The sequence below is a fragment of the Pygoscelis adeliae genome, unplaced genomic scaffold (genome assembly GCF_000699105.1).
Source record: "Pygoscelis adeliae isolate BGI_AS28 unplaced genomic scaffold, ASM69910v1 Scaffold22, whole genome shotgun sequence".
Classification (NCBI taxonomy): domain Eukaryota; kingdom Metazoa; phylum Chordata; class Aves; order Sphenisciformes; family Spheniscidae; genus Pygoscelis; species Pygoscelis adeliae.
The window spans coordinates 2,679,157-2,707,102 of NW_008824350.1; the positions used below are offsets into that span (position 1 = coordinate 2,679,157).

General features: G+C 40.0%; 1 protein-coding gene across 1 annotated transcript; it reads left to right on the forward strand.

The window, feature by feature from the left end:
• Positions 1–323: 323 nt before the first annotated feature.
• On the forward strand, positions 324–26,713 carry EHD4 (EH-domain containing 4). Its single transcript, XM_009319255.1, has 6 exons — positions 324–397; positions 936–1,157; positions 6,023–6,120; positions 13,910–14,322; positions 18,825–18,989; positions 22,120–26,713. Exons 1-6 carry the CDS (start codon positions 324–326, stop codon positions 22,654–22,656), a joined length of 1,509 nt encoding a protein of 502 aa, XP_009317530.1. The 3' UTR covers positions 22,657–26,713.
• Positions 26,714–27,946: the final 1,233 nt, after the last annotated feature.

Below are 27,946 nucleotides of genomic sequence, written 5' to 3' on the forward strand. Positions count from 1 at the left end.
CTTTAAAGTTAAGCAGGGTTGTCTGCTTCTGTTCTTGAAAAGTGGCAGTTATCATAGTGTAGGCTGGAGGAATGTTGTAAGATGGAGGCTTGCTTGATAGGCTTGGGGCTCCTCTTGCTTCTCACTTGCCATCCAGGAAGGGATGCAGACAGGCTTTTTCTGTAAATACGTGCTCCGGTTCCATTAAGTTTTAGCATTTAAATACGCACATCCTTCGTTTGAGACCTTGTTGTCTGGAAAGTCAAGACTTGGTGTATCACATTTGGTCCACTGAGTATGTGCTGCCTGCATCTGTGAGTGGATTACTCAAAGGGAGGTGCACGATGGTTTCTGTTGGTACAGCGCTGCCTGACTTGCCTCGTGGAAGTACGTTACTGTTAGGCCTCAAGTTCTGCAGGTCTGACTTAGTTAACAATTACTTTTTGATATGCAGATCAAAAGAAAAAAATCATTTCCTCACTCCCAAACAGATGTAACAATTGTCTCATGACTGTGTTATCTCTGCCTGTGGTAAGATGGGTTAAAGTTAGTAAAATCCTACTGAGTTCATCGAAGGGTTAGGTCTGTCAGCAAACTGACACTGCTCATGTACTGTTTCAAACCGCTCCCTTTTAGTACCAGCAGCACTTGTATAGGCTTGAAAACACACACAAAAGCAGCAATGTCTTGTAGTGTAACCTACAGCACTGCGATCATTGGTAGAAGCATCCACGTGAGTGGTTGAGGGAATATTTCCACTCTGTTTTTGTAAAGGGATTTACTTTATCCTTTTACCTAGTTATTGTGAAAAACTGGAATTCAGTTGTGTGTTGGTTTTTTTTTCTCCCTAGTTAATAGAAATAATGAAATGCAGGGAAAATGTAATTTTATTATTCTAGAGTGTGTATATCCTTGGGAATTTTCAAGTGAATTATAGGTATTTGCTTTTGCTATAGTTCCCAGTCATTAATTCTGTTACTTTATGTATTCTCCATCTCTAGATACCTGCTTGAACAGGACTTTCCAGGCATGCGGATTGGTCCAGAGCCTACCACAGATTCTTTTATTGCTGTGATGTACGGAGATTCAGAAGGAAACATACCTGGAAATGCCCTAGTTGTGGATCCTAAGAAGCCATTCCGCAAACTCAGCCGCTTTGGAAATGCTTTCCTGAACAGGTGAGACCTGTTTGCTTGCTGTCTTTTGATTTTTACGTTTAAATTTCTACTTGATACCATCTTCAAGCATCAGTGTTTTTTACTAAATTTTTTCTGCTGTATTTGTTTTCAACAGCATGGAATAAATACTCAAAGACAAGCAGGAGCAGTGGCAGTTCAAGTGAACTAAAAAAAAAAAGGCAGTACTAGGTAGGGTAGTACTAGCATAGAGCTGTGTACCCTTGGTAAAACTAAAAAAAAAATTAAAAAGGTAAGGAGTGTTTCTATATATTCAGTTATCAGAACAGAATCATTGTTAAAACCAGTTCACAGAAAACTGCTGAAACGTTCCAGCAGCTAACTTGCTTGTAAGGCATTATGCCAGCTGGAACTCAATATCAGTTTAGGCACAAATTTCTCTGCTCAGTAAAATTGGTAGATTAGTAATATTATTAAAAACTACCATTCAAAAAAGGAAAAGATCTTTTCCCTTTGATGCTGTCTTGTTCTTCCTTTACGGTGGTCTCCCCTGAGGTCTTGGTGGTACAGCTCCTTGAAGTTGTGAATTGCTGGGATATGTAAGAAGGCCTAAAAGAATGGAAAATATTTGAATATGCCTTCTGGATTAAGTACATATTCAGCTAGTTAAAATTAAACACTTAACAGCTTGGTCTTCAAGCGGTACTATAGATCAGGATGATAGTGTTAGCTTCCGGATGGCTGCTGGATATTTTCAAAAGAGGGGAGAGTTGTTCAGGGGCTCTGAATATTGCCATGGGTAACTTAAGTAGCCGGCTAAGTATTTCCAGTTAAAAGTTATTAATAACTTCGCATTGTGTGAGCAATCACCTTGTTTTCTTCCTGCATTTGATGGTGGCTTGACATGGAGGCCTGGTTTTGCAAGCCAATTAATCTAAATTGGTTCTCTTTTAACAATAAACTTTCCTGTTTGGCTGATAAACACTGGCATATGTGTTAAAAGTTTGTCATGTACAGTCTTATCTCTCGCTGTGTTTATTCACAGAAGAAAGTTTATAGCTTCTAACAGTTGGCTTGGCTATCACTTTGCTGAGAGATAAGAATATGTGCTGTGGGAAGGTGCAGTCAAGTCCCATTTTAAATAATAATTTTGTGGTCCAAGACCCCTTTCTGTGAGATTATTGGCTAAGTCTTGTCCTCCAGATCACTGTTCTATTTCTCTTTCCCCACCATCGTGCTCTCTGTGAAAAGTTAATATAATTATACTGTAAATAGTATTTTGCACAATATTCAAATATTGACACAGAACATATAATAATACTAAATGTTTGTTTGGGTGAATGGGTTACATAATTTTTGGCTAAATCATCTGCTCAGCTAGTTGTCAGATCCTGAATCTTAGGCATGCAAGATTATTTGCTAGCTAAAAAGATGTACATTCAAAGTACCTGACTGAATTATTCCAGTTCTTTTGGTGACTGTGGTATTGTTGCATTGCAGTGCTGTAAGAATCTTACCTTCCCCAGCATTCACACTTGCTCCTTAGTTTTACAGCAGAGATCTAGGTGCTTATATTCCCCTAGCACCACGCTCGGTCTGCCATGCTGATCATACTGCTGTTTTTTCAAAACTGTCAACTCATTTCTCTTTCGTACTTTATCTAGTTGAAAATGTCTTAGGCTTTATTTCAGTATCTTTGAGTAACTTGTTCCTGTTGTCTTTACCTGTGATTATACTACATATTTTGCTTTGCCTTCTCTCATTTGCCATACTGGCAGTGACAACGCTTTATACCCAATATTACGTTTTTCACTCCTGTCTTAATATATTTCTCTCTACTTCTCTCTCCCCCTCACCCCTACTTTTTTTTTTTTTAATGATTTCAGAATCCTAGTCTTTTGTTTTGTGGAAAAACTAAAGGTATTGCTTTTCCAAGGCTATGAACACTTAGACTATGAAGTAAAGCGCCCTTTTCATCTACATGAAAGGAAACGGTGACTGAGGTAATGGAGAAACTAAAACCAAACAAGAGCACAGTAGCACAATCAAGGCTTGTACTTACTAATTAGCCACCTTAATTTATTGATGTGACCTTGCCTCTTTTTTCCATGACCCCTTCTTATTTCCCCCTGTATCTCACTGCTTGTGATAGATGTCTCTGTAAGGCTTCTGAGTGTAGAAACTGTAGTCTCTTACTTCTCTTGTGTACTTTTAAGGAAAGTTGAGGGGGGAAAGGGATGGGGACAGGACCTAGTGTGCCCTTGGATGCTGGTGTAAGTGAGGAAAGAATATTGCAGTATACCAGAAGATCATGGAAATAAATTGGTGCTGCTGTGAAGAAACGCATGGGCCTGCTCTATTCTAATGGGTATCTGAATGGACACAAAAAGGAGTATAAATTCTTACTAGATTCTTTGAGTCATCCAAAGTTAATCTAAAAAAAAAAAAACAAACAGATGATTACAAGGTTGTTGATTTCATTTTTGCAAACAATGTAACTTATTTTTGCAAGATAGTCTAATATTGCTGGTTTTCTTTTAACAATAGTTTTATAATAATATGAAAAACATGACAGTATCAGATGTGTCATAAGCAGTTACAGTCATCTCATTCGCACAACTATTTTTGTAACAGGTTTTTTTGTGAAGATCTGTTGTCATTTAGGTAGATAGTATGTAGTTTTTATGATGCAGCACTTAAAATCTCACTTCGTACAGGTCATGTAAGAAATAGTGGTTCAGAGCCAAGTCTCAATGTCGAAAAGAGATACTCAAATACAACTAGCATTACAGTTTTAAGTTGTCTGAAATATTAGTTTGATGTAAGATATTTAACCCATCTGTTGTCTTTAGATTATGGATATATTCGAAAAGCTACAGCCACTTAATTCCAAGTTTATCCTTCTATTTCATCCTTTTCTTACATACTTTCCTCCTCTCTTTGCCACTAATGACTGCTGCGAAGACTGCAGTGTCTTTACATTTCTAAGGCCTGTAGTTCTCTATTTTCTTGCACAGCCTTTTCCAGCTGTCCCAGTTTGGGTGATGCCTAAGTCAAAATACTGCCGTATTGTTCAGCTGAAACAATGGTGCCAGTCTTCCCGTAAGATAAGCCTAGAAACATCTCAGTGATACTAAACAAGTGCTGGCCTTTCTAAGATTGAAATAAAGTGATAAGAAAAAACATGTATGAAAATTCAGTCTTCAGACTTCCAAATTTATGAAAGCTACTTCATGTTGTACATACTAGTGATTTTTTTTTTTTTTTAATGGTTGACATGGTCAAATGTATTTTCTTTGTTGCTTATGCACATCCACTATGCTTCCACAAAATGTGTTTGCTTTAACATAGTGTCTCCTTTATGTTTTAGAAAGTTCAAAAAATGTTATTCAATATTACCTCACTGCTCTTTCAAAAGCATTTCTTAAGGTAGTAGAAAATTAGCCTCAGTGGAAGAGTTTGCTTCAGATATGCAGTATTTTCTACATCTGGTGTTCCATTAAAAAAAAACAAAACAAAAGGGGTAGTGCTGTTTACATACCCTCAGGTTTTATCAGGCCAAGATGGCTGGCGTTTCCTTATCCCCTCTTGGGTTTCAGGGAGAGGCGTAGCTGATGCTGCCATTTCTGTTGTACCCAAGAAGGGACGCTGTGTTACAGACTCATTACTACAAGGTCCCCTGAAAAACAAGGTGGAGCGAGGTGTAAGGGCTTTTTTCTTCCTGATTTCCTTTGAAGCATCTGAATCGTTATCTGTCCAACAATATCTTCCAAATTTTGATATATCTTACATTTTGTATCTGACTGCCTGAACTCTTCCTAACTCAGATTATCTTTGGTCTTAAAGTTCTTGTTTGACCTTAGCACGGTTAAAATTTGTTGTCTGTGATATGCTATTTCTTGAGGTAGTGTGCCTTCTAAAGCGACAGGTTAATGCAGGGTGGACATCTTACAGCCTGAGCCTGCAGCTTAACCCTGTGCTAGGCTACCTCTGGGCAGCTTCACAGGAGGAGGGTAGGTTAGTTAACCCTGTGGGGTTGTTAGTATGGTCTTCAGCTGCTACCTGATAAGAAGATTAAACTCTTATGCAAATCTCTTAAAGGCAGTTTATGATGAAGGCAGGTGAAGTTCTTCAGTCATGAACTATCCCAGAAGCATCAGAGTAGTTTCGATTTAACATAGGAAGTGTTCTGCATGACTCTCAGCAGCCTCGTGAATTATTTATTTTTCATAATACCACCATTGAATTTGTCTCCCATCACAGAGGCAGGAGGTTATTGTTTAGAGCGTGCTGCGTGTAATTTGAACTCTTGGCTCTGGCAGTGTGAAAGCTTTTGCTCCGTTTGTAGGAGAAATTGTTGGGTTTGGTCCTCTGCAAGCCCCACCTAAGGAGGGTGCTGTGTTGCTGCCGGAGCAGGTGAGAGGGTGACTTGCTAGTGACTGGAATATAAATGTATCGTCAGTATGGCTTTCTGCCTGCTTCCCTTTTCTTTTGAATCTCTTTGAATTTGAGCAAAAGTAGGAGTACGTGAAGAGTTGTTTCTTGTGTATACTAATTTTGGTGCTAGCAAAATGTTTATTTTATGGAGTCTTTTTAATGTTGCATATAAGGCCCATGTTGTCAGCTCTTGCAAAATTTGGAATTTTATCAGCACTTAGGATACGGTTTTACAAGGTTTCCCTGTGTTTTCTTTTTTTCATGAGAAGCTCTCTGTTTACATTTTGTTTTCTTAAACATGTATGGTTGCCAAACATAGGAGTTCATTAGGAATTCAGAAACCTTTTTTTTTTTAATCTCACTTGAGTCTTTCTAAAAGCAGATACGTAAAGGCGAGCTCTCAAGGGACAAGCTACATGTCAGCTAGAGCTATTGATAATGTGGGTTTTTTTTCTCTTCCTTTCTTGCAGATTCATGTGTTCTCAGTTACCTAACCAGGTACTGAAGAGCATCAGTATCATCGACAGCCCTGGCATTCTCTCTGGAGAGAAGCAGCGCATCAGCAGAGGTGAGTTGCAGGGCTTGAAAATAACTGAGCTAACTATTTTTGCTGTACCAGCCAAGTCATCATCCTAATCTGCTGGGGGGCCTGTTCTAGTGGTATTGAGTGGTGGCGTGTCCCAAACTTTCTTACTACAAGGCCTATTACACCCATGTTTTAAGGCTGGATGTAGGGTTTGGAATTTTTTTCTCTTGAAATCTGGTGGGGTTGGGATTTCTATCATCCTGCTGCTAGGGCTGCAAATGGCTATGGTTGTATGGTCTGTTGAATAATTAGTGCTTTGACACTCCTGAGAAGAAGCCTTATTTCCATCATTTTAATTGCTTTCCACAAAGTAATAATGAATAGACTTTTATATATACTATTGGAAGTTCATGAATGAAGAAATGTTTCATAATAGCTATAGCTCTTCAAGCTGGTCATGTTTAAAAACTGAGGGGGTTGGGCTATAAATAAGGTGCTTTTATTGTAGGCACAGCCACTAGTGTTGCTTCCTAAGGTTGTTCAGTCATGCCATAATATAATTTTCAGTCAAAAGAGTTAAGGTAGCAGGAGGAAGAGGGAATGAGAATATTTTTAATAAAATGAAAATTCTGCAAAGAAATGAACCCTGTTTTTAACATGCCGTTTAAAAATAAGAAATTAGCTTGTCTTTGAGAAACTATTAAAACAAAACAGCATAATGTAAATAACTTTCTTCCCTGGTTCCCTGAGCTGCATTTAAGTGCGTATTGGAGACTTCTGTGGAGTTGTAAATGGTAGTGATCCAGTGTATGGCTTATGCTGCCCTCTGTTTTCAGACCTTTGCTTAAGAAATGGAAACTTGCGTGTTTCATGTCTGTGGGAAGGGAAATAATCAGTTCTTTAACATCTCACACCTGGGATTTTTCGAGGAAAGCCTGGAATGAGCACAATATATGGCAGCTGTGCAACCATAGTCTTGTCTTTACATTGCACTGACAGAATAAGAGACTAACTTCTTAGGACTGTAATCTAAACTATGCTTGCTTAGTAAACTGGTCTACTAGATGTTTCTGGATTCTTTGTTCAGTGACAGAATGTGGGGGTTTTTTGTCCTCTTTATTGCTCGTGTAGTCATGTAAAGCATTCATCATGGGGAGAGAGCTGTGTTTTCCTATATGTGATATATTGGTGAACTAGTAGAGATGAACAGCATGAGTGCTCTACATCTGTGCAAGCAAAGGCTTGAATGTTGTGAAACCAGATGAGTAAAACAAATACTGCATGTTGGCACTCTTATTTCTAGGCAGAAATAACCAAGTGTATAACTAATGATCTTTAATGCTGAAAAATCTTTTTATAAGATGTCCACAAAATGTTTGAGTCACAGTTACACAGAGAGTCTGATAAAATCAAAGATGGCCTTAAATCTCCTACTTCTGCTTCTCCATTGTGGATTCCAGCTCCCTTTTTCCTCTACCAAGAAAAATTAGGTGCATCATTCTCCCTCTCTGCTTGTTAAATCAAGGGAAAATGATGCTTGGCAGCATTCAAGTATCTGTTGCCACTTTCATAACAGTATGGAAGTGAACATGAACTAAGCAGAAAACTAGAGCATCATATTAATATGCCACTGAAAAACTGAGCAGTTGGGTGACAAAATTCAACACCATTAGGGATTGCTGTGGAAGTCCCAGACTTCATGTGTGGCACAGAGTTGTGTTTCGCTCCAGGTTATGTTTCACTGATAGTCCTGTGTTGCTTAAAGGACCATGGCTCTTCACTGCCATCTAGAATTGCTCTTGTGACTTAACAAAACATGACTGTTGTTCCTTTATCGTTCAGAAACTCCATTTCTTGATGGTATGTGCCTTATCAATTGTTTTTATGGCCTAGCTGGCCTGCCCTTTGGTATGGTAGACTTTCACCTAAGTTGACAGTGCTCATTGATAACCTCAAACTCTTATCTGTTTCACAGGCTTTAACTTGACTAGTTTGCATTTCATGATTTTTTTTTTTCAGTGTGTTAAGGGTTGTCTTGAATATGTAACTTGGCATAGTTCTTCTATCACAAATGGTGGTTCTCCTGTGTGCTGTTTAGCTTTAACCAGTGTGGTTGTACCATAAGAAGGGTTTTGGGAGTCAGCTTTAGAGCAGTGTTCTCTCTGTGCCCCAGGGTTGCGGGACAACTGCTGCCAAGGCTTAAGGTTTCGTATACTTAGGCATCAGCATACATGAAGTTACCTACAAGTTGCTGTATGGACTTACTGTATGCACCTATTGCATGCTCTTATGATTAGGCAGTACTGCACTCACTCATGTCTGAAATATTGCATAGTCAGATACATCTCCTGTGTATGACTTTTGGACTGCTTATGCAGTTTCCATACAGGTGGTTTTGTGCAGTACAAACTTGACTTGGCCTGTGGTCCTGCGCACAGCAAGGCCTGTCTGACCTGCTTCCTGAAGGAGATGGACTGACTTCAGCGTATTTACGCTACAAGTCTAATTTAGCACGTTTTGAAGTTTGAGTTGCTTAGATTACTTTTTAAATTACTGTGTGCAAATATAAGTAGGATTCTACACGATGTTTTCTGCTGTCCCTAAATATGTCTCTGTCAGAGAAGGTTCTGTTTGCATACCTTCAGACCAACAGAGATGTTTTCCTACAAAATGTGTGGTGTTACCCCTTAAATTCACTAGCTGCTTCTCACTGTAAAAGGTTGCAGCTTCGCTATGGGAACTGCTATTTCCTTTCACTGTGAAGGTGATTACAGATTTAAACATAGGGATACTTTTCTGTGCTTGCCAGGAAAGCTCTAAATATACAGGATGATTCTTCAGAATTTCTGTTCTGACAATTCCACAATTTTGTATTTCAAAATTTTATAGTTCAAACTTTTTAAGCTTTTGGTTTCTTTATAGTTCTCAAACTTCTAAATAATATAAACAAGATGATAACACCTGATAAGTATTCTTAGATGCTTTCTATCCTGCACATTATTGGTGTCTGTTCATATCTGAGTTTTTAAATTACCTTTCTAGAAGTTTAGCTTGTTTCTAACATCGGTGAGCAGCAACTTTTCTTATTGGTGATGTTTTAATGTGTTCGATGGAAGAATAACGTTACAGGACCTCAGTGTAAAACCTTCACTCCTTGCTGTTGGTGGTTTTTTCCGTCTTCCCATGGGCAACTGCTTAACTATTTACCTATGAATGGAATTTTACAGGTATCACTAGGAGTAAAGTGAAGCCTTCTGAGACCAACAAAGCAATCAAATGTTAGCTTTCAGTTTTAAAATGCAGGAAGACAGTAAAGGACTATGTAAAAATACAGGATATGCACTACTTCCCATGTTTTATTTCTAATTCTGGAAAGCTTCCAGGCCATGGATGAAGGAGCTGATTGCTTTCTGAAGGGTCAAAAATATACACAGAGTGCAACATTCAAAGCTGTCTCTCTTGACACACCTTTCCCGCTTCTGTTGTTGGCTGAAGGGTGTGCCAGAAGCTTCCTGCCTGTCAGTTCAGGGGCTGCGCAAGTGGCTGGAGGAGAATGTGCAGACGTGTGCCAGCATTGTCCCCGGTCAGACAATGCCCGTCCCTGTGCTGCTTCTGCAGCATCACTGGTGACGTTCACAAAGCCCATGTTAGACAGAAACGTGTGTATAGTCTGCAAGATGTGGAAGGAACAATGAGCGTAAGGAGAGGAGGAAGGAGAAGCAACGTCTCACAGGGTGTGGGGAGGAACTGCTTTTAGAAAGGGAGAGGGTGTTTGATTAATGATTGAGCGACATAAAGGCAAGGGTTTCAAGAAGTACGGGGAAAGAGCTCAGAGGAAAATGGAGGATATCCGGTAGCTTGCATTTTTAGAACTGGAGTTACTTAAATACAGGTAACTTTCTCAGTTCAGTCTGGCTTATGAAAATGTAGTCATGGATTAAGTAAGGTGATGTATATAGTTGCAGCATTGTGTCAGGCTTTCCCTTGCAGTGAGACACTGTACATTCTCCTTAGGATTAGTCCACCAACAGGAGTGCAGTAAGAGTGTTATCCAGGAGTGCTGGATTGAGACAGGCTTTCATCAACATAGCTGGAAACTTTCACCCCGGACAGCAAAAAGTGCATCTTTCCATGTGGGACTGAGCTCCATTTGAAAGACTGGGAAGTTTAGATGCTCACCTGTGGCAAAGCATTAGAAGAACAGCAGATTGGGCAGGGGGGAAAGACTGCTCTTGTCCATGTCCAAATTGTGTGTTGTAGCCTTGGTTGTGTGCCACTTAGACAGCACTGGCAGGTGGGATCACTCCAGCACTCTGCCCACCCCTGATTCCTCTGGTAAGTGGGTACTGTCCTCTGAGCTTGGAGGCTCCTCGTTGCAACATTCATCTGAGAGGCACCTCTCTTCTGCTGTGCCAGTGGTGCCAGCCCCAGGGGTGGAAGAACTGGACACTCTGCCTGTCTGTGCTTGCAGAGGATGGGTGGAGCCCATCAAGCCTCCCTAATTGTTTTCTGAATTGCAAAAGCTTTGGGAGATGGTATTAGGGCAAGCTGGAAATTATTTACCTTGGGCCCACGAGGGAAAGCCTACCGTTTGTTTAAACCTTTATTACTGACTGGCACAGAAAATTGACCCACGCTCATACTGCACGATTGCACAGCTGTACCTTTTGAGTATGGCTGGTGGCTGTCATGCACGGGGCTGATACTTTGCCCTGTGCTAATGGCACATGAGAGCTCATGGTAATTCTTCTCATCAGTGTTTCCAGGGCTGTTAACTGCATGCAGTTTCTCTCCAACTTTTTCATCCCTTCTGCGTTATTTCATTTTGTTCTCCTCTGTGGTCTCTGCTCGGCCGGTTACTGATGCCTGACAGTTATGCCTCTGTCGGAGGCACCAGCTCACTCCCTCCCTGCAGCTTGGGAGGAGCTCAAGAGCTCTGCAGTGCTGCTGGCGGATCACTGCTTTCCTCTCTCCCTTAGCTGGGTACAAGGGTGACTTGTGACTTTCTAATATGCATTTGCATGTAGATGTTGTACCTGGTGAGACATAGATCCTCAGGCTGGACATAATTGCTGACATCAGTCATTGGGAACAAACCTTTAAAGAAATAGCAATAATAGAGCAGCAAGAGGCTGAGAAGTATCAACCCCAAATTTTTTTGGTCAAGTTTTCCAAACTGATCAGTGTTGACCTAGTACTGATCAACTTTGAAAGCCCTAATCCACACATACGTATTGTATGTGACAGGATCCTACAGGCATTGTGTCTCAGTGCTGAAATATTTAACCTTATATCACTTCTCTGTAGTTCAGGTATACCCTAATGTATAACTACTGAGTCTGTATATAAAATAGGTTCACTTTTAATGACAAATTTTCATTAAAATGAACAGACTTTTTCAGATTTTTTGAGGTCTTTTTCTTACCATTTTCAACAAGTGGACTTTTCTGTCTTAAAGCAAATGCTTCATTAATATTGAATTCATATTTAAAATAAATTTATTGCTAGTTAACATACACTTGTTGACTGTACAGTTGTTTTTACAGTTCAAAATCCATCAAATGTGTGATGGGAATTTATATATTTATTTAACCAGCCTTATAAGTTACCTTCTCACATATCCATTTGTGGAAAACTTAATAGACTTTAACTTGATTCATTTTGCAATTTTATGTATTTCATTTCAAGCATATTTCCTTCTACATGAGTGAAATCAGAACAGGTTGTTGCATAGCTCAGACTTGTGCACTGTTGCAACTATGTTGTGACATGCAAGTGACATACAAGATCTCGCTTCTCCCTTTCTTTCCTGCTAAATTTTTATAAAGATAAATTATTCGTACTGGTTTTGATTAGGTTGTTAGTGTAAAGTGAGAAGAGTTCTCTTCCAGCTGTGTTTTGTGCAGCTTTCCTCCTTGCCTCTACCTTTCATCTCGCGTTCCAGTCCTTCAGGAACTGGTCACAGGAAAAAACGTATGAAAGCGCCAGAGCAGCATTATCTGGAAAGGGGCTGGATTTTGCATTCCTTACAAAGTAATCCTTTTAATGGGAAAGGTTATGTTGGCTTTTTTTTGTATAGGCAGTTAATGAGTCTGACCTGCATCCTTTTGGATCCTAATAACACCTTTTTAACATAGCACTGTCCTTTCAATTTGATGTGCCTGTGCTGGATTTTTAGTGAAGTTTTATGAAATCTTTTTTGGGAGCGGGGGGCGCAGGGAAGATGGGTAACTGGGGACATTTTCTTACTGTTAACTAGAATTTCTGGATTTCATTTCATATGCTATTTGTAATTTTTAAACAAAAGATTTAGGACTGAGTTCTTTCTTTTGTTGCTAAACATGCACAAGTATGCTCCGTGACAAATCTGGAGTTCACCCTTTTTTCCCATTACTTTCATGTACGTCTGCTTTTCTTGATGTTGGCCCTAGTCAGGTTCTACTGGAAAGCAAAAAAAGCTGATGTGCTTTTGGGTTCCCTCTTAAAGACCAACCACTTGAAGGTACAACGAATAATGACTCGACTGAACCAGCATTGTTTTAAGACAAGCTAAGCAACTTTACAATGTCCCCATACCGTTTTATTTATAGTGTTTAAAAGATGCTAGGGAGAATGAGGAGTGGTGCAGAGTCTTTTGCTTGTATCTGGACCAGGTGTATGAAGTGTTTGGATAACTGGTTCATGTACGAGTAGTCTAAGTGGGTTTTCTTTGCTGAGGGGTTGGAGGTTTAAAGGCTTATCTTGCACAGCTGACAAATGACCAAAGACACCCTGGAGGGCTCACTGGTGGTAACTGAGCTTTCTTTGCTGTTGGCCTTTAAAGATGTGCTGCTGGGAGCAAAGCTGTTGATTCTGTTTGGGTTACTTTACACCAGTCCTTGCATTTTGACTGCTCCCTCTTTTAGCTCTGATTTGTTTCTGAGAGGAAGAGGAGGGGTGGGATGTTGGCTCCCAGCGCATACCTTGCTGTTCCTTACTCAAGCAAGGTAAGTTACATCCACGCCAAGCCCAATGCCACATCACTAGTGGCGACCCTCTGCGGATTAAATGTGTCACTTCTGAATAAGGAATTCCTGAATACTGTTTGTTGTGTGGATTAGGTACCAGCTGCACTTATAAAAGTGTTCAGACAGGTGCTATGAATAGGCTTTCCTTCAGAACATCAAAAAGTTTGTTTCAGATGATCACAAAGGCCACTGCTCATGTTCTGTAACCTGTCACGTCTCCAAAGCCAGCAGCAACGCAGGCACATTACTGGTAAATTGGACCTCTGAGTCTGCTGTGGCAGAAATAACAGCAAGTGTTGCAATGCAAGGAAAGATAAGTTTGGAAATGGTTTTAAAATCCAAATATTTTTGGTTGCTGACTTAACGCTGGAGTGCTGCACTTCCGCTCTTTTCCTTCTTAGTACAGATAGGCAGTGCTACCAAAATTGCCAGTGTTAACAGGGGTGAAGAGAGCTTGTGATAAGAGCCCCAGAGACCTGCTTAGCTTGGGCGTTCTGCTGGAGCCAGAACTCCTGGGAAGAGGCAAACATGGGTGTGAGACGGTAACTCACAGCAGCACAAAAGATAGTGACATGATATGGATGGCAAGGTTGAGGGAAAAGCAGTGATAGAAACAAAAGGCAGTAGTAGTGAGACTGGTCTAAGGAAATGTAGGATACAGTTGTCCTGACCTCATTGTCCACAGACAGTCTCCTCCAGGTGGTCCATCTCCTCTTTTCCCCCAGGTAGATGCTATGATCCCCTTGTTCTCTATCCCCAGCCCTACCTTCTCTGAGACTCGCTTTTCTGAATGCTAGGAGTGTAAGAGTGTATTCTTCCTTCAGGCTACGACTTCTGCCAAGTCCTCCAGTGGTTTGCTGAGAGGGTCGACCGCATCATCCTCCTTTTTGATGCCCATAAACTGGATATATCTGATGAGTTTTCAGAGGCTATTAAGTCATTCCGGGGCCAAGATGACAAGATTCGAGTGGTGCTTAATAAGGCCGACCAAGTGGACACACAGCAGTTGATGAGGGTCTATGGTGCACTCATGTGGTCCCTGGGAAAGGTGATCAACACTCCAGAGGTGCTGCGGGTCTACATTGGCTCCTTCTGGGCCCATCCTCTCCGAAACACAGAGAATCGAAGACTCTTTGAAGCCGAGGCACAGGATCTTTTCAAGGATATCCAGAATCTCCCACAGAAGGCTGCTGTGCGGAAACTCAATGATCTCATTAAGAGGGCAAGACTTGCAAAGGTAAGAAAAGATAAAAAACCTAAATTAATTGAATGAGCAGTCTCTTCTGTCTCTTTCAGTGTGTGCTTTCTCACCCTTCCCAATCTTCCTCTACTTATAAACTGTGTGTTTTTCAGCAAATGGATTGAATTGTCAGTTTTTCAAGGAAGAGGTAGCCACTCAAGATACAGAAGCAAGTAGGAAATCGAGACTTGCACTGGCATGCCTCCCTAACTTTAGAGAAGGGATTTGATGCCTTTTAGGCCATTAAAGCTTGGTGGGGGAGTGAATTTTTTTTTACACTGTGCAGTGAGGCAATCTTAATGTTACTTTTTGGAGATACACCACTTTTTTAATAATAGTTGGTATGTAGAGAACACTTTAAAAAGAAGGGGGGGGGGGGGGGGGGGGGGGGGAGAGAGCGACGCAAAGAAAAAAAGGGCAAAAAACTGCAGCCAAAACTATTCACATGCAACCTTCCATATGCTTTTTTGCATATTAATGCTTTAATGCATACTGTCAATCAGCTGCTGTGGAAAAACACTTTGACTAAATGCATTTATGTTATACCCTGGAATACAAGACTGATTAAAAGCCTCACTTGGCGAAGGACAGGTACTGATGAATTGGAGAGGTGCTTGTGCATTAGATTGAAACTCTTGAGCCTCTCAGATTATATCTTCTTCATTCCCAGTCACAGAGACACTTGGGTGATACAGACTTTGTGTTGTCATATCCAGAAAAACCCATCTCTCGTTATCCAGGAACATGAGTTATGTGCCCCACTGTAGAATCATAGAATCATAGAATCATTAAGGTTGGAAGAGACCTCCAAGATCATCGAGTCCAACCATCAACCCAACACCACCATGCCCACTAAACCATGTCCCTAAGCGCCTCATCTACCCATATTTTAAAAACTTCCAGGGATGGTGACTCAACCACTTCCCTGGGCAGCCTGTTCCAATGTTTAACCACTCTTTCAGTAAAGAAATTTTTCCTTACATCCAATCTAAACCTCCCCTGGCGCAACTTGAGGCCATTTCCTCTCGTCCTTTCGCCAGTTACTTGGGAGAAGAGACCAACACCCACCTCGCTACAACCTCCTTTCAGGTAGTTGTAGAGAGCGATGAGGTCTCCCCCTCAGCCTCCTTTTCTCCAGGCTAAACAGTCCCAGCTCCCTCAGCCGCTCCTCATAAGACTTGTTCTCCAGACCCCTCACCAGCCTCGTTGCCCTTCTCTGGACAGGTGTATCTGGCTACCTGTAGGTAGCCCCTGTCACCGTTCCCCTTGTTTTTGGCTCTGGAGGAGTACATGCATTCTATGCAACTTACAGTCGCTAACTAGTGTGTGTGGGCAGGCTGTGTGTGACAACGCTGTGACTGTCTACAGCTGACTGTTGAAAACCTGTTTAATTTGTGTGGTAGGTCTCTAGTTATCTTTGATGAATGAGTGGATGTCACTTTAAAGCTTTGTGAATTATCACCAAGTTTTAATTACCTATTTGTAAAACCTTCTGTTTATATTTTACACTACACTAATTTTCAGACTCCCTGCTTAACAACACTAGCTTCATCTGTCCTTTCTTCTCATGGCCTGACTAGAATAAGCTTCGGTTGCAGTCTGAAATATTTCTTTACCTGTTTCTCTGATTCTGCAGTGAGTTTCTTTTATTGTAGCACTGCAGCTGCTGTTATTCTAACAGTTAAAAGCACTGCCAAGCTTCTTGTTGTTTTGAAAAGCTCAAGAACAAAATGAAAATTGGTGGTTCAAGAATTACGATTTGTCATTTGGAAAATTGGAAAAGAAGGAAAACTAACCTCAGAAATACTTGGGGAGAAAGCTGGTGGTACCAGACAGAAATTCTAATTTCTTACGCAGTTATCAAACAGAATGTGAGTTAATGCAGTTGTCTTGGAACGCATTTTCGTGTGGAATTCTAAGGAAAAATGAAGAAGACTTGCACTTATATTGATTGAAGAGTAGTTGTGTGGGGATGCATACCACTTCCTATGTTGACTTAATTAACTCTCAAAGTTTTGTGGCCTGAGCTTTAGGGCACCCCATAGCAGTTGCTTCTTTGAAAATTCCATTTAAAATCATGTTCCTGATGATGTTGTGTTAAAAGTTGCTATGATCTCAATCTGTTTTGTGGATGTTGTTGGCAGCTTTTTGCTTTCATTTGTTACAATCGTTTTGGAAGTGGAAAAGTGTCAGATGGATCATCTTTAGGTGTTTCTATATAATGTAAAATAAAAATGGATAAAGGTGAATATAAAATACAATGCTCGTAGGGCATGCTAATTAGACAGCTATGGAAGGGGGATAAACACTTTATCTGCAGGAAAGCAGCAATTTAATCTTTCCAGTGTTGTCTTTCTATGTTCTAAACTGAACTTAAAACTGACACTCAAAAATCATTTTTTACAGCATTGCCTGGGTTTTTTTGTCCTATTTCTATGCCACTCTGTTCTTAATCTCTTCTAAAACATATACAGTAACAAAAACCAAAAGCAAACTGTTAACTTGCTGTCAAATTTGGACATTAGGCTTTTTTCTTTCCTTTTTTTTTTTTTTTAAGTCCTGTGACTCACTATCCCATTTTGAAGATGTCAACTGTTCTTATCTACAAGAAACATATGTGCGTACTGGCAGACCTTGGACCACTTAGCATATACATGTGAAACTGTTAGTGCTTGTGAACTATAAACATACTTTCCTGGTTTTGCTAGAAGTATTATTTTAAACATAAGATACATAAAATTACTTACAATGATTTATAAACTCTCTTAGAAATAGCCCTGTTGAATCAGTTCTGTCATTCTGGAGAAATACTGATATCTGACCTATGAGAAAATTTCATGGTTTTATGCAGAAACCCTGCTTCTTTATGCTGTTAATTTTTTTTCTCCTCTGTAGAAATGTAAATTTACCTGCAATTAAAATGCATGCACTCTTTTTAGACATGAGGAAGTCATGTTGTGTGGAAGTTGTGATCTTAAGACATGCAAATAAAAACTGGTTACACTGTTTTTCTTTAAAAACAAAGGGAATTTTTTTTTTGTTTCCAGTAAGCCTCCTAAATAAGTAAGGAAAGGAATGGGAGAGCACTTTTCCTGTACAGATTGTGTAAGGTTTGTACAGAGTACTATAAGGCACATTATGTCGTGTTTTGGTAGGTATTGATTATTATACTTACACCACATCTACATAATCTACACTTTTTTCTCCTGATGCTTTCTTGTGGTAGTCTGTCTTCCCCCAGTCTTCAAAGTTTCAGCTTTTTACTGTTCAACAGTTTGATATAAATTCTTACTTTTTAACATTTTTTTCTCTGTGTGTGAAAATTGTAAGTAACTTCTGTTTTGGGAACAGCTGCATCCTTTTTTAATGAAGAAGGACCTGAGTTCTGTAAAGATTTATCCTGTTGTGGAAGTCATTTGACTTCAGTGGTCCTGGCCGCGTCGGAGCTTAGGAAAGCAGTTTGATTACATCAAGTTGTGATAGATGTGCATTGCTTCTAAAAGAAGGCTGCCCTTGCGCTTCCCTCTCGTGTGCAGAACGAGTATCAGTGTCCACACAATGCACTGGATAAGTGAATTCATCTCAGTTACAAAGTGCAACCACCGTTTCTGTCCTGGACCAGATCACTCACTGTGTGGCCAAGCAGATCCTTTTGGTGGTGAAAGGTGGTGGGAGGGTGGTAAAGGGTAAGGGGTGAATGGTTCAGGGTAAGGGTGGAAGGAGGGTGCATGGGCAGGATGGATGTTTTGATGGCAGTGCTGGGTTATCTTGATCATGGCAGATGGGAAGCTCTGAGCTCTGCAAGTATCAGTGTTTTAGGACTCGTCATCCTAAATTAATGTCTTTCCGTATATGCTGGAAAGGTTCTACTTTCCTCCCTAAGGCTTCGCAAGGCAGCCGTGGCATGCTGTTCAGTATAAACTGCTCTGTCATCCTCTGGTGGCTGCATAAATATAGACCATAGGTACTCACTTTTCTGGGAGTAAATAGGTAGGAATGCAGTGTCACTTCAACTAGATAGCCCTGCCACTTAGCATACTTGGATTACTTGAGGCATTATTCCATTGCTTTCCACAATAATTGGTGAGACAAATGGAGTTAGAAATCTGTACCACTGAGACAGATGGACCAGTATGGCTGGTGCTCTGTGTATGACCCATGCATGTAGTGTCAGGACATGGTTTTGGGGCCTTGCTTTTTCTCTCACTGTTGGTACTGATACAATGCTGTACTGTGCTTCTCCTTAAACTGCAAGTGTGCATCTGTATTTCTTTTACATGTGTTTGCTTTCTCTCTGCCCCTCAAAGGAATGCTGAAAGCAGCAAAAGCTAGTTGATTAATTGTTCATGAAGTTCCAGAAACAATCACTGATAATATCTTATCCTTGAACTGACTTAGAGAAACATAGTTTTTCTGTTTCTTTTTATGACCTGGGTGAAGAACACTAATGTTAAGTGTAGATAAACGGTAGTTTTGATTTCAGTTTTGCTTCTTTTTAGGTTCACGCTTATATCATCAGCTATCTGAAAAAAGAAATGCCTTCTGTATTTGGAAAAGAGAACAAGAAGAAGGAACTGATTAGCAGATTACCAGAGATCTACATCCAGCTGCAAAGGGAATACCATATCTCAGCAGGGGACTTCCCTGAAGTCAATAAAATGCAGGTAAGATGATAGATTACAGTTCCACTGAAATAATACTAACTTCCCAACAGGATTGCCAAATTGGAAAAGGTAGGACAGAGTATCTCAGCATTATAGTTTAGAGTCTTCAGCAATAGAGCAGCTGAAGTGACAGTCAATCATGTGTCTGTTAGCATGACTTGGAAGCAGTGCAAAACAAAAAAACCTGGTAACTTGCTTAGTGTATCCACTGATACAGGACTACAGAAATTGCCATGAGGAATCAGACCTTCTGTCCTTTTAGTGAATATTTGGTCCCTCATGGCAGACAATACTAAAGGTTTTGTGCAAGTAAAATGGCAGTGGACACTTAAGAATTAAGCTGGTTCTTGTTTTGTGTCCTAAATGTGGGTATTTGTATCGCTTTTGTAATGCTATCATATGCTTGTGTACGTGAAGATATCCTTAGTCACATATGACTCATATTTACCGTACTCTGTTCTTGCTCTTACTGATACTGTTTGCCAGTAAGTAATAAAGGCAACGTGTTACCTGAAAAGTCCAACTTAAAACCTATCTCTGCTGAAAATGGTGCCTTTCCGTTTTTTCCTGTCCTTTTGAGCTTGTATTCTATGAAGAAGAGAGATAGAAGTTCTCAATTTATACTCTTATTGTTAACTTTTAAATACCTTTTGTCTCTTGTTCCTCTTTTGAACTTTATGCAATCTTACTAGCAACTTTCTGTCACTTTTTCACCTTTTTGTTTCTGTCCTCTGATTTGAGGTGATTTGTTTAGAGAGTATCCTAGGGAAGAACAGCTAATGTTGTGTTAGCAATGCTTTTCAATTTATTCCTCAAGCCTCAATTTGCAACTTTTGGATCTTGGATCATAGGCTTCTTAAATGGCCTTTGAATTAGAAGATAATTCAGCTTGGAAGCTGTCGTGGTTTAACCTCAGCCGGCAACTAAGCCCCGCGCAGCCGCTCGCTCACTCCCCCCCGGTGGGATGGGGGAGAGAATCGGAAGGGTAAAAGTGAGAAAACTCGTGGGTTGAGATAAAGAAAGTTTAACAGGTAAAGCAAAAGCCGTGCACGCAAGCAAAGCAAAACAAGGAATTCATTCACTACTTCCCATGGGCAGGCAGGTGTTCCGCCATCTCCAGGAAAGCAGGGCTCCCTCACGTGTAACGGTGACTTGGGAAGACAAACACTATCACTCCAAACGTCCCCCCCCTTCCTTCTTCTTCCCCCAGCTTTATATGCTGAGCATGACGTCATATGGTATGGAATATCCCTTTGGCCAGTTTGGGTCAGCTGTCCTGGCTGTGCCCCCTCCCAGCTTCTTGTGCACCCCCAGCCTTCTCAGTCGGTAGAGCATGGGAAGCTGAAAAGTCCCTGACTAGTGTAAGCACTACCTCGCCACCGGTGTGTTATCAACATTGTTCTCATCCTGAATCCAAAACAGAGCACTCTCCCAGCTACTAGGAAGGAAATTAACTCTATCCCTGCTGAAACCAGGACAGAAGCAGAAGAACAGGAGATCAGGAGCCTGCAGTTTGGTCTGACCGTGAGTTAGTCATGAGTGTGACAGAGGATGTTTTCCAGATTGACATTTGCATATCATTCTGACAATTTATGTGGTATACTTACACTGCTAATCATAGAGTGATGACTGGCTGATTAACCTATCTATAGGGATGCACAAGCTTCTTTTATGGACTAAAATGTTTAACTTGGGAATCAATTATTGGTATGAGACAGTAAATTATAGATGAAGCACAAGATCTATTTCAGCTAGGTTTTCACAGGCAGGATTGTTGGAAGAGTTTCATGAGTTAGGCTTTAAAAGGGGGTTGTGTGGAAAAAGTTGACTCTTTCTTCCCTTACCACTTTTGCTGGTGATGCGAAATGAGAGAATGAGAGGTGATCATTTGTCAGTTTGAATATTGAAACAAAATTTGAATGGAACTTTATCAAACTAATAGTGCATGTTGCTAAGCCTCAGCAGCAGATGGCAGCAAATATATACGTGAGAGATCAGTCACTTCCATAATGAGGAGCAAAATTGTGAGAAAACAAAATTGTGCCAAAACTGATAGCAGGTTTGACCTTTGCTTCCTAAGATTTATTGCAGATCATAAATTTATACTGATCAGTTGCCGTAAATCAGGTGATTGTGTATAAATGTCACCTGAACAGAGTGATGGTTGTTGGTTGGTGGTTTTCCTCCAAGAAATCCAAAGATCTGTGTGCATGGGCAAAGCCACTTGCCTGTGCTTCAGGTTTCTCGGATTCATATCATTATAGTTCTGATATGTATGGGAGCAGCTCCCTGAGGTGATAGATGTGATTTGTTAAAGCAGTTTGACACCATTTTGAGAGGGGTTTTGGGTGGGGTTGCTTGGGGTTTTTTTAATAGTTTCCACTGTAACTCTCTCTTCCCGGCTAGCATTTTGCATGTAGAAATCATTTAATAATTGCCTAAAGCATTTTTAATTTTCCAATGCTCTGGTGTAAAACATGCTTGGACTTGTGTTGGAATAGCACATATCAACTAGTTAAACATCTCACTGAGGTTAGTAGGAGTTTATGTACAAGATGAAAACTCGGCAGGGACCATATGACTTCATGAGTTCTGGCAGCACTTCTATAAAAACGCTGCTGCTGTTATCCCAACTCAGTTTTTCTTTATTGGCAACGGACACTTCTTCATGACCTAACCACAAACAAGAAGTTTAATCTATAAAATCAGATCAGTCCTGCAAACTCTTGGATTTATTTTTAACTTTAAACACTGCATAAGTGCTAGCAGGACTTAGGACCTACTTGCGTGCTTTCTTTGATCTTTGGAAGAAAATCACCAAATGGAAAGTTGTTGGGTAACATTCATCAACTGCCATGTTTTTATGCATTGCCATTTTGAAAATTGTATTTTAAATGTAATTTAATATACGAGCTCATACACTGTTGCAAAATTGTCTTAGTGTGTTTGATCAGTATGTTGTGTGTATGGTACATATGTGTCAGCTCTACTTCTCCTTCAAGAGGAGTTTCAGTTATGGAAACTGCTTCAAAAGATAACAGATTATTTTAATTTGAAGCCCATTCTTTAACCTCTTCAATGTATTGGAAATGCCTCTAATTACTGTCACTGAAACCTTTGTCATTGACAGGAGCTGTTGGAGACTTGTGACTTCACTAAATTTCATTCTTTGAAACCAAAGCTAATTGAAGCTGTGGATAACATGCTGGCCAACAAAATTGCCTCCCTGATGAGCCTGATCAGACAGGAAGAGAGCAATATGCCCACAGAGATCGTACATGGTGGAGCATTTGATGGCACCATGGCAGGACCTTTTGGCCACGGATATGGAGAAGGTGCTAAGGAAGGAGCTGATGAAGACGAATGGGTTGTTGCCAAAGATAAACCTGCTTATGATGAGATTTTCTACACTCTGTCACCAATCAATGGCAAAATATCTGGGATTAGTGCAAAGAAGGAGATGGTGACTTCTAAGCTACCCAACAGTGTCTTGGGGAAGATCTGGAAACTTGCAGACTGTGATGGTGATGGGATGTTGGATGATGAGGAGTTTGCATTAGCCAAACATCTCATCAAGATTAAACTGGATGGATATGAACTGCCTGGCACACTACCTTCCCACCTGGTGCCACCATCTCACAGGAAACCTTTCCAGACAGTAGAGTGAAAAATACAAGGAGAAGAATGAGGATTTTGGAAATCTTTCAACAAACGTGTTGAAACCACCAGAATTTGAAATTAGGCTTAGATCCTTAAACCTCACAACGCTTTTCATGCAAGTTTCTGAAATTAGAAGCATGGTAGCAGGGAAACATTTGTGTAGCTGTCCCTGCTGACCTTCACTCAGACATGCTTATCACAAGTGCCTTGTATAGATCTATCGTAAGGTGAAAATGTTTTTGTAGTCCTGCTTCTGTGTCTTGCTGCCTTTACAACTATAAAGCAGAAAAGGCCATGTATAAAAATCACTGACCTTCACCAAACCTAAATACTTATCAACTGTAAGTTTCTCCAAACTATTTTAAATAGCACAGGGAAGCTCTACATGTTAAATTCACCTGCCTATGCAAGGAATATTTTCTGTGCTAAAACATACTTTAGGCATCGAGTGAATGTCAACATCTCTATAGTTTAAGAAAGGGCCAATATAAAAGGAAATTTTATTTTTGCTCTTTTTATTATTTAATAGGGGGTTAGAAAAAGAGAGAAGAGTAATGGGGAGAGTCTTTTAAGCACTCAGAATATGAGCAGACTTGTTTTAGAACTTTACTGATTATAGCTAGAACTGCAAAATATTAAAATGATTCTTTCAATCTGTCATCATTGTGTCTTGTTATCTGAAGAACTGCTGCTTCAGTTTTATACAGCACTATATGCTCAGATTTATCATTAGAAGAACTGAATCTCCTTTGTTCCTTGGATTTGGAGTTTCTTTTGAGGTTTCAGTTTAGCTGCTCTGCAGACAAAAAATTCCTAAATTGTTCAAAGTGACAGCAGAATGTTTTCATAAGCTAAAAAAAAAAAAATCACACTTCCACTGAAACCAAGCTTCACTTTCTGTTCAGAAAAGGTGCATTGCTCAAAGTCAGCCTCTTCAAAGCACGTCAAATTGTCTCGGGAAATTTTCATTGGTATTTAATTTCTATTTACAGGTAATTATACAGTTATCTCTGTATTTTTTTTATATATAATATTTTTAAGAAAAGTTTTTAACTCTTTCATTTGCCAACATGTAGCTGACAACCATGAAAGAGAGATTCGATTCCTATGGTGGCAGATTTGAAAGATGGGGAGGCTAACAGGAATCCTTGCATTGACTGTAATGTAAAGATAGACTGGTCCCTCCAGATATTCCTTTATTGAAAACAATCTGTGAAAGGAATGGATGCTTAATAAACATTTGTTTTTCTGACAACACAAAGTTGAACATATCAGCTGCTTACAACTGATTTTTATCAGTATCTGAAAAGACCGCAAATTTTTGGCCCTGTGAACTTGAGTCTTTTAGGGAGGGCCAGTTCTTTTCTAAAATCAAACTTGCAGCCAGTTTTGCTCTATGCATGTGAGCAGGAATTGACTTGTATTCCATTTGTAGTATGAAATACCTTACACATCAAAGGTACTGTAGTTTTGAGCACTTTTTCTTTGAGTCTCAGTAAGTGCCTTCTGAGTGCCTTCTGAGACAGAGCAAGCCAAAAAGTGTTTTAGCATCCTTGCAGTAGGGGTGGGGAGGGAAGTAGTTTGGGTATTGTCTCCCAGTTAAGATTTTAGTACATGTTCAGATTTCATTTGTAGGTGACCTAAGAAGAGCCTCAGCTTCTTATTTCAAATTGTACATTTGTAAGTTGTCAGTCAGGTTTAATACTTCAGATCTTTCTGGACCTCTTATCTTTCTGCATCTGTTCTATTCTGATGTGAAATTACCATGGACTTTGCCAGTGCTCTCCCATGGGAAAACAATGAAGCTATTTTAAGTAATGACAGAACAACACCTTTACCTTGCCAGGCTTCCAGGCCTGTATCAAGGATATCCTGGCATAATTAAATTGTTCTTGAGGACTTGCTTACTTTTTTTTTTAAATTCTTAGGTTTTTGTCTTATCGTTCAAGCATACCAACTTTATTTCTGTTGGACCTAAATTAGGAGCCAAATTAGCCTTAGTGCATCTCTGTGCACTTTAGTAGAGCTGTGAAACTTGACCATGAGTCTACCTGTGTGACTGTACATCTGCAGAGTAACTGATTTTCTATGTAATTTATTTTTAATTGAACAAAAAGTACTCTATGGTCATTGCAGGAGTTGTTAAAGAAAACAGGCTGTAGAAGCAGTAATGTGTGCTTGTTTGTGTGTAGCGTCTGCAGTCAGTAACAAATTCATACACTGATGACCAACCTGACTAGCTTAGTAAGGAAAGCCACCAGGAGAAAGCAAGCAAGCTTGTGTATTGTGACTACTGTAGTGTGGGCAAAGCTGAGAGGATCTGGGAGGTTGCTGGTCTTCCAACTCTGTCTGCCTGACCTTGCTCTTCAGCAGCACAGGGTTCCAGGGGTGGACCCATGTTTGAGTTCCCACTGTGTGTATCTTCCAGGGGTGATGCTCCAAATGCATTGGAGCCATGTGATCCATGCCAGTAGAAATACCCTCCTCCAGTGAAAGGAGCAGGATAGTTTCTCAGTGATTTTATTTTTATAGCTTTATTGGTAGTAAAATGGAGAATGCAGCCTTTTCTTCAGTCTCCGTGACAGTGTGCTAATTTGGGCTTAGGGGAGACAAATTGAAATGCATCATTTTGATAAGTTAAAATATTATGTCTAGATGGGATTGAAATGTTTTGCTTTGTTTTCCTGTAGAATTTGGAAGGGGAATGTACAAAGCATGTATAGAAGTAGAGGTGGATTTTCTCTGTTATCTGGTGGAATAGAAGTGTTTCAGGATTGGCATGCAGATATGGCATACATTATGTATTTCTAGATATGTGGTGCAGTGCACTAGCATCATACTTAGTTGATAGGAATAAAGTACATTTCATGTGGACTTTAAACAGCAGTTTCTTGCACAGCTAAACTGATATAGTAGGTTGCTGTTGCTCAGGGGAAGGGATCTCTTTTCTCACTACCTCCTCACAGACCCGTGGGCCTACTCCATTTGCCTTGCTGGCTCTCTTGGCTTGTCAGATCCTGCAAGCCCACTCAGTGAGTTAAACCAGCCACACGCAACAGTTTGGATAATGTTCTGTGGAGTTTGTGAGTCCATATGTTAGGAGCATGAGAAGTAAGCAGGATTACCTTCTCTCATGAAGTTGTCCTTTTGGTAATTATTGGGAGCCTTTGGTGTTCAGTTTGATGTTACTAACATCTGCTGAAGAAAGACTAAGATGTTGGATTTGTTGACCATTTTATGCCTAGGATTTTGATTACATTTGCTGCGAGACCATTCAAAACTGTTAATAATTCATCCTGTCTGCTGCCATAAACCAAAATAGACACTGCTGCTTTTACCTCTTCTGCAACTATTCTGCAACACAGTTTTAATTCCCAACCCTAATCTGTTCCCACAGAAATTAATTAGAATTTTGTTATAGATTGGAACAGAAAATGTGGGGCTGCCACTCATAACCACACTACAGGACAGCAAGAGCCTTTTAAAGCTGTGACAGCTTGAACATGGTGGGTTTACAAAGATTTTTAGGTCAGGGTGAGGTCCCAGTTGTTGGCGACTGTATGGATTTGTGTGGAACCTTGTCTCAAAGCAGCAGTATCGGTCCCTGACTTTCAACAACATTCATCCCCATTACTTGAAATGTGCCCTCTTTTTCTTCTCACTTCCTTCCCTTCACAACGTGCACTCACTTTGGTGGCTCTTTGTATTGTTGAAATTCAAGCAGAGTTTGAAGTGTATGGTTTGATGGCTATGTGTAACTTAGCGCTGGGAGAATGAACGTGAACTTTGTTTTCTACTTCACATGCTTACCTTTTCTAATATATTTGTTAAATACTGTGTTTTCACTTCAAAGGCACTCTAATATTTGAGGGAAGGCTTGATCTGTGCAGTATGCTTCAGTTTGTCCAACCAGGCAAACAAAGTTGTAAGTTCATTATTGTTGCACTTTTATTACACAATAAATTCCTTGCAGATACTGTAATATATTTTAATATGCTTTGTAATCATTTTTAGAAAGCGGTGATAAAAATTGCTGATTTAATAAACTAATATTGAACTACCTGAGATTTTTTTGTAAGCTTCTTTCTGGAAGGTAACCTTCCAGTGACTAGAATTTTGTAATCCTGCTACTTAAGGCTCATAGGCATAGCAGCTATTTGGCAAGCTGCTTATTTTCTCACCTCAGTTTATGTATCCATAATAGGTTATGGCTCTTTCCTGTGTCCTTGAACTTGTTGCTGAAATTACTGCCCACGCCAAGGCTTGAGTCCAGAATTAAATTTATATTTAAAAAGGAAAAAAAAAAACCTCTAGCACCTTTCTGTAACTAGCTTTTTATAGCAGAATGTAATTTTGGAGTTTCTTAATGTCTAAGCATGGAAATGTGCAAGCGTGGAAGATAAATCAAAAACTTCCTGTGAGGATTGAAAGCTTGAAACTTGAGCTGAGAGGCGCTTCTTTTAACTTCAGTGGGGGTACTAACCTTGAAAAATAAGTGTAGATTAAATAACAGTTTAGCAAAATGTACTTTGTTGATATGTTTGTCCCAAAAAATCCAAGGGCGTCTTTCACACTGTGCTACCTACTACTTAAAAATAACCAATTATATCAATATAACATTCATATTAATGTTGTGCTTAAATTAATTCCTTCTGCCCCTCTCCTCCTCTTGTACACACACAACTTACTTGAAGCATCTCCAAAGATACATCTGTGCCACCAGGATGCTACAGTTTAGCTATTGCTCCTACTATTAGCAAATCTAAGATGCTGCAGAGTTAAAAGGGTTTGTATGCAGCAGTGTTAGCTGCTAGTTCCTGGAGGCTACGCTGCTGATGAATTGCAGTGGCTTGTTTGAACTGTTCCTTATAGAAGTCAAATAGTTTGGAGAAGATGAAGTTTTAATGGGGTTTGGAGGTGAGGGTTTCTTTTTTTAGTAGAATGGTGTTTTACACACTCCACACATAAGACATTTCAGACTTTGAAAAATTTGCAGCAGGCTTCGTAGTTAGATGTTCTGCTCTAATCCATGATTTATATTTCGACAACGGGAAAAGTGGATGAATGTCCACACTACCAATTCGACTGTAAGTTTTGCAGTAATTGTTACTTCTAATGTTTGGCACCCTTAAACTGTGAAATACTTCTATTTATGCCTACCATACCATTTAGTTTCTCCAAACCTTGTTACTGGCTCCCATGTTTGGTGTATTTGTAAGGGCTTTGGAGCCGACACTACTTTATTCTGAGCTTCTCCGGTCCGAGGCTCTATCGTGCTGCAAGTACTAACTGTGAGT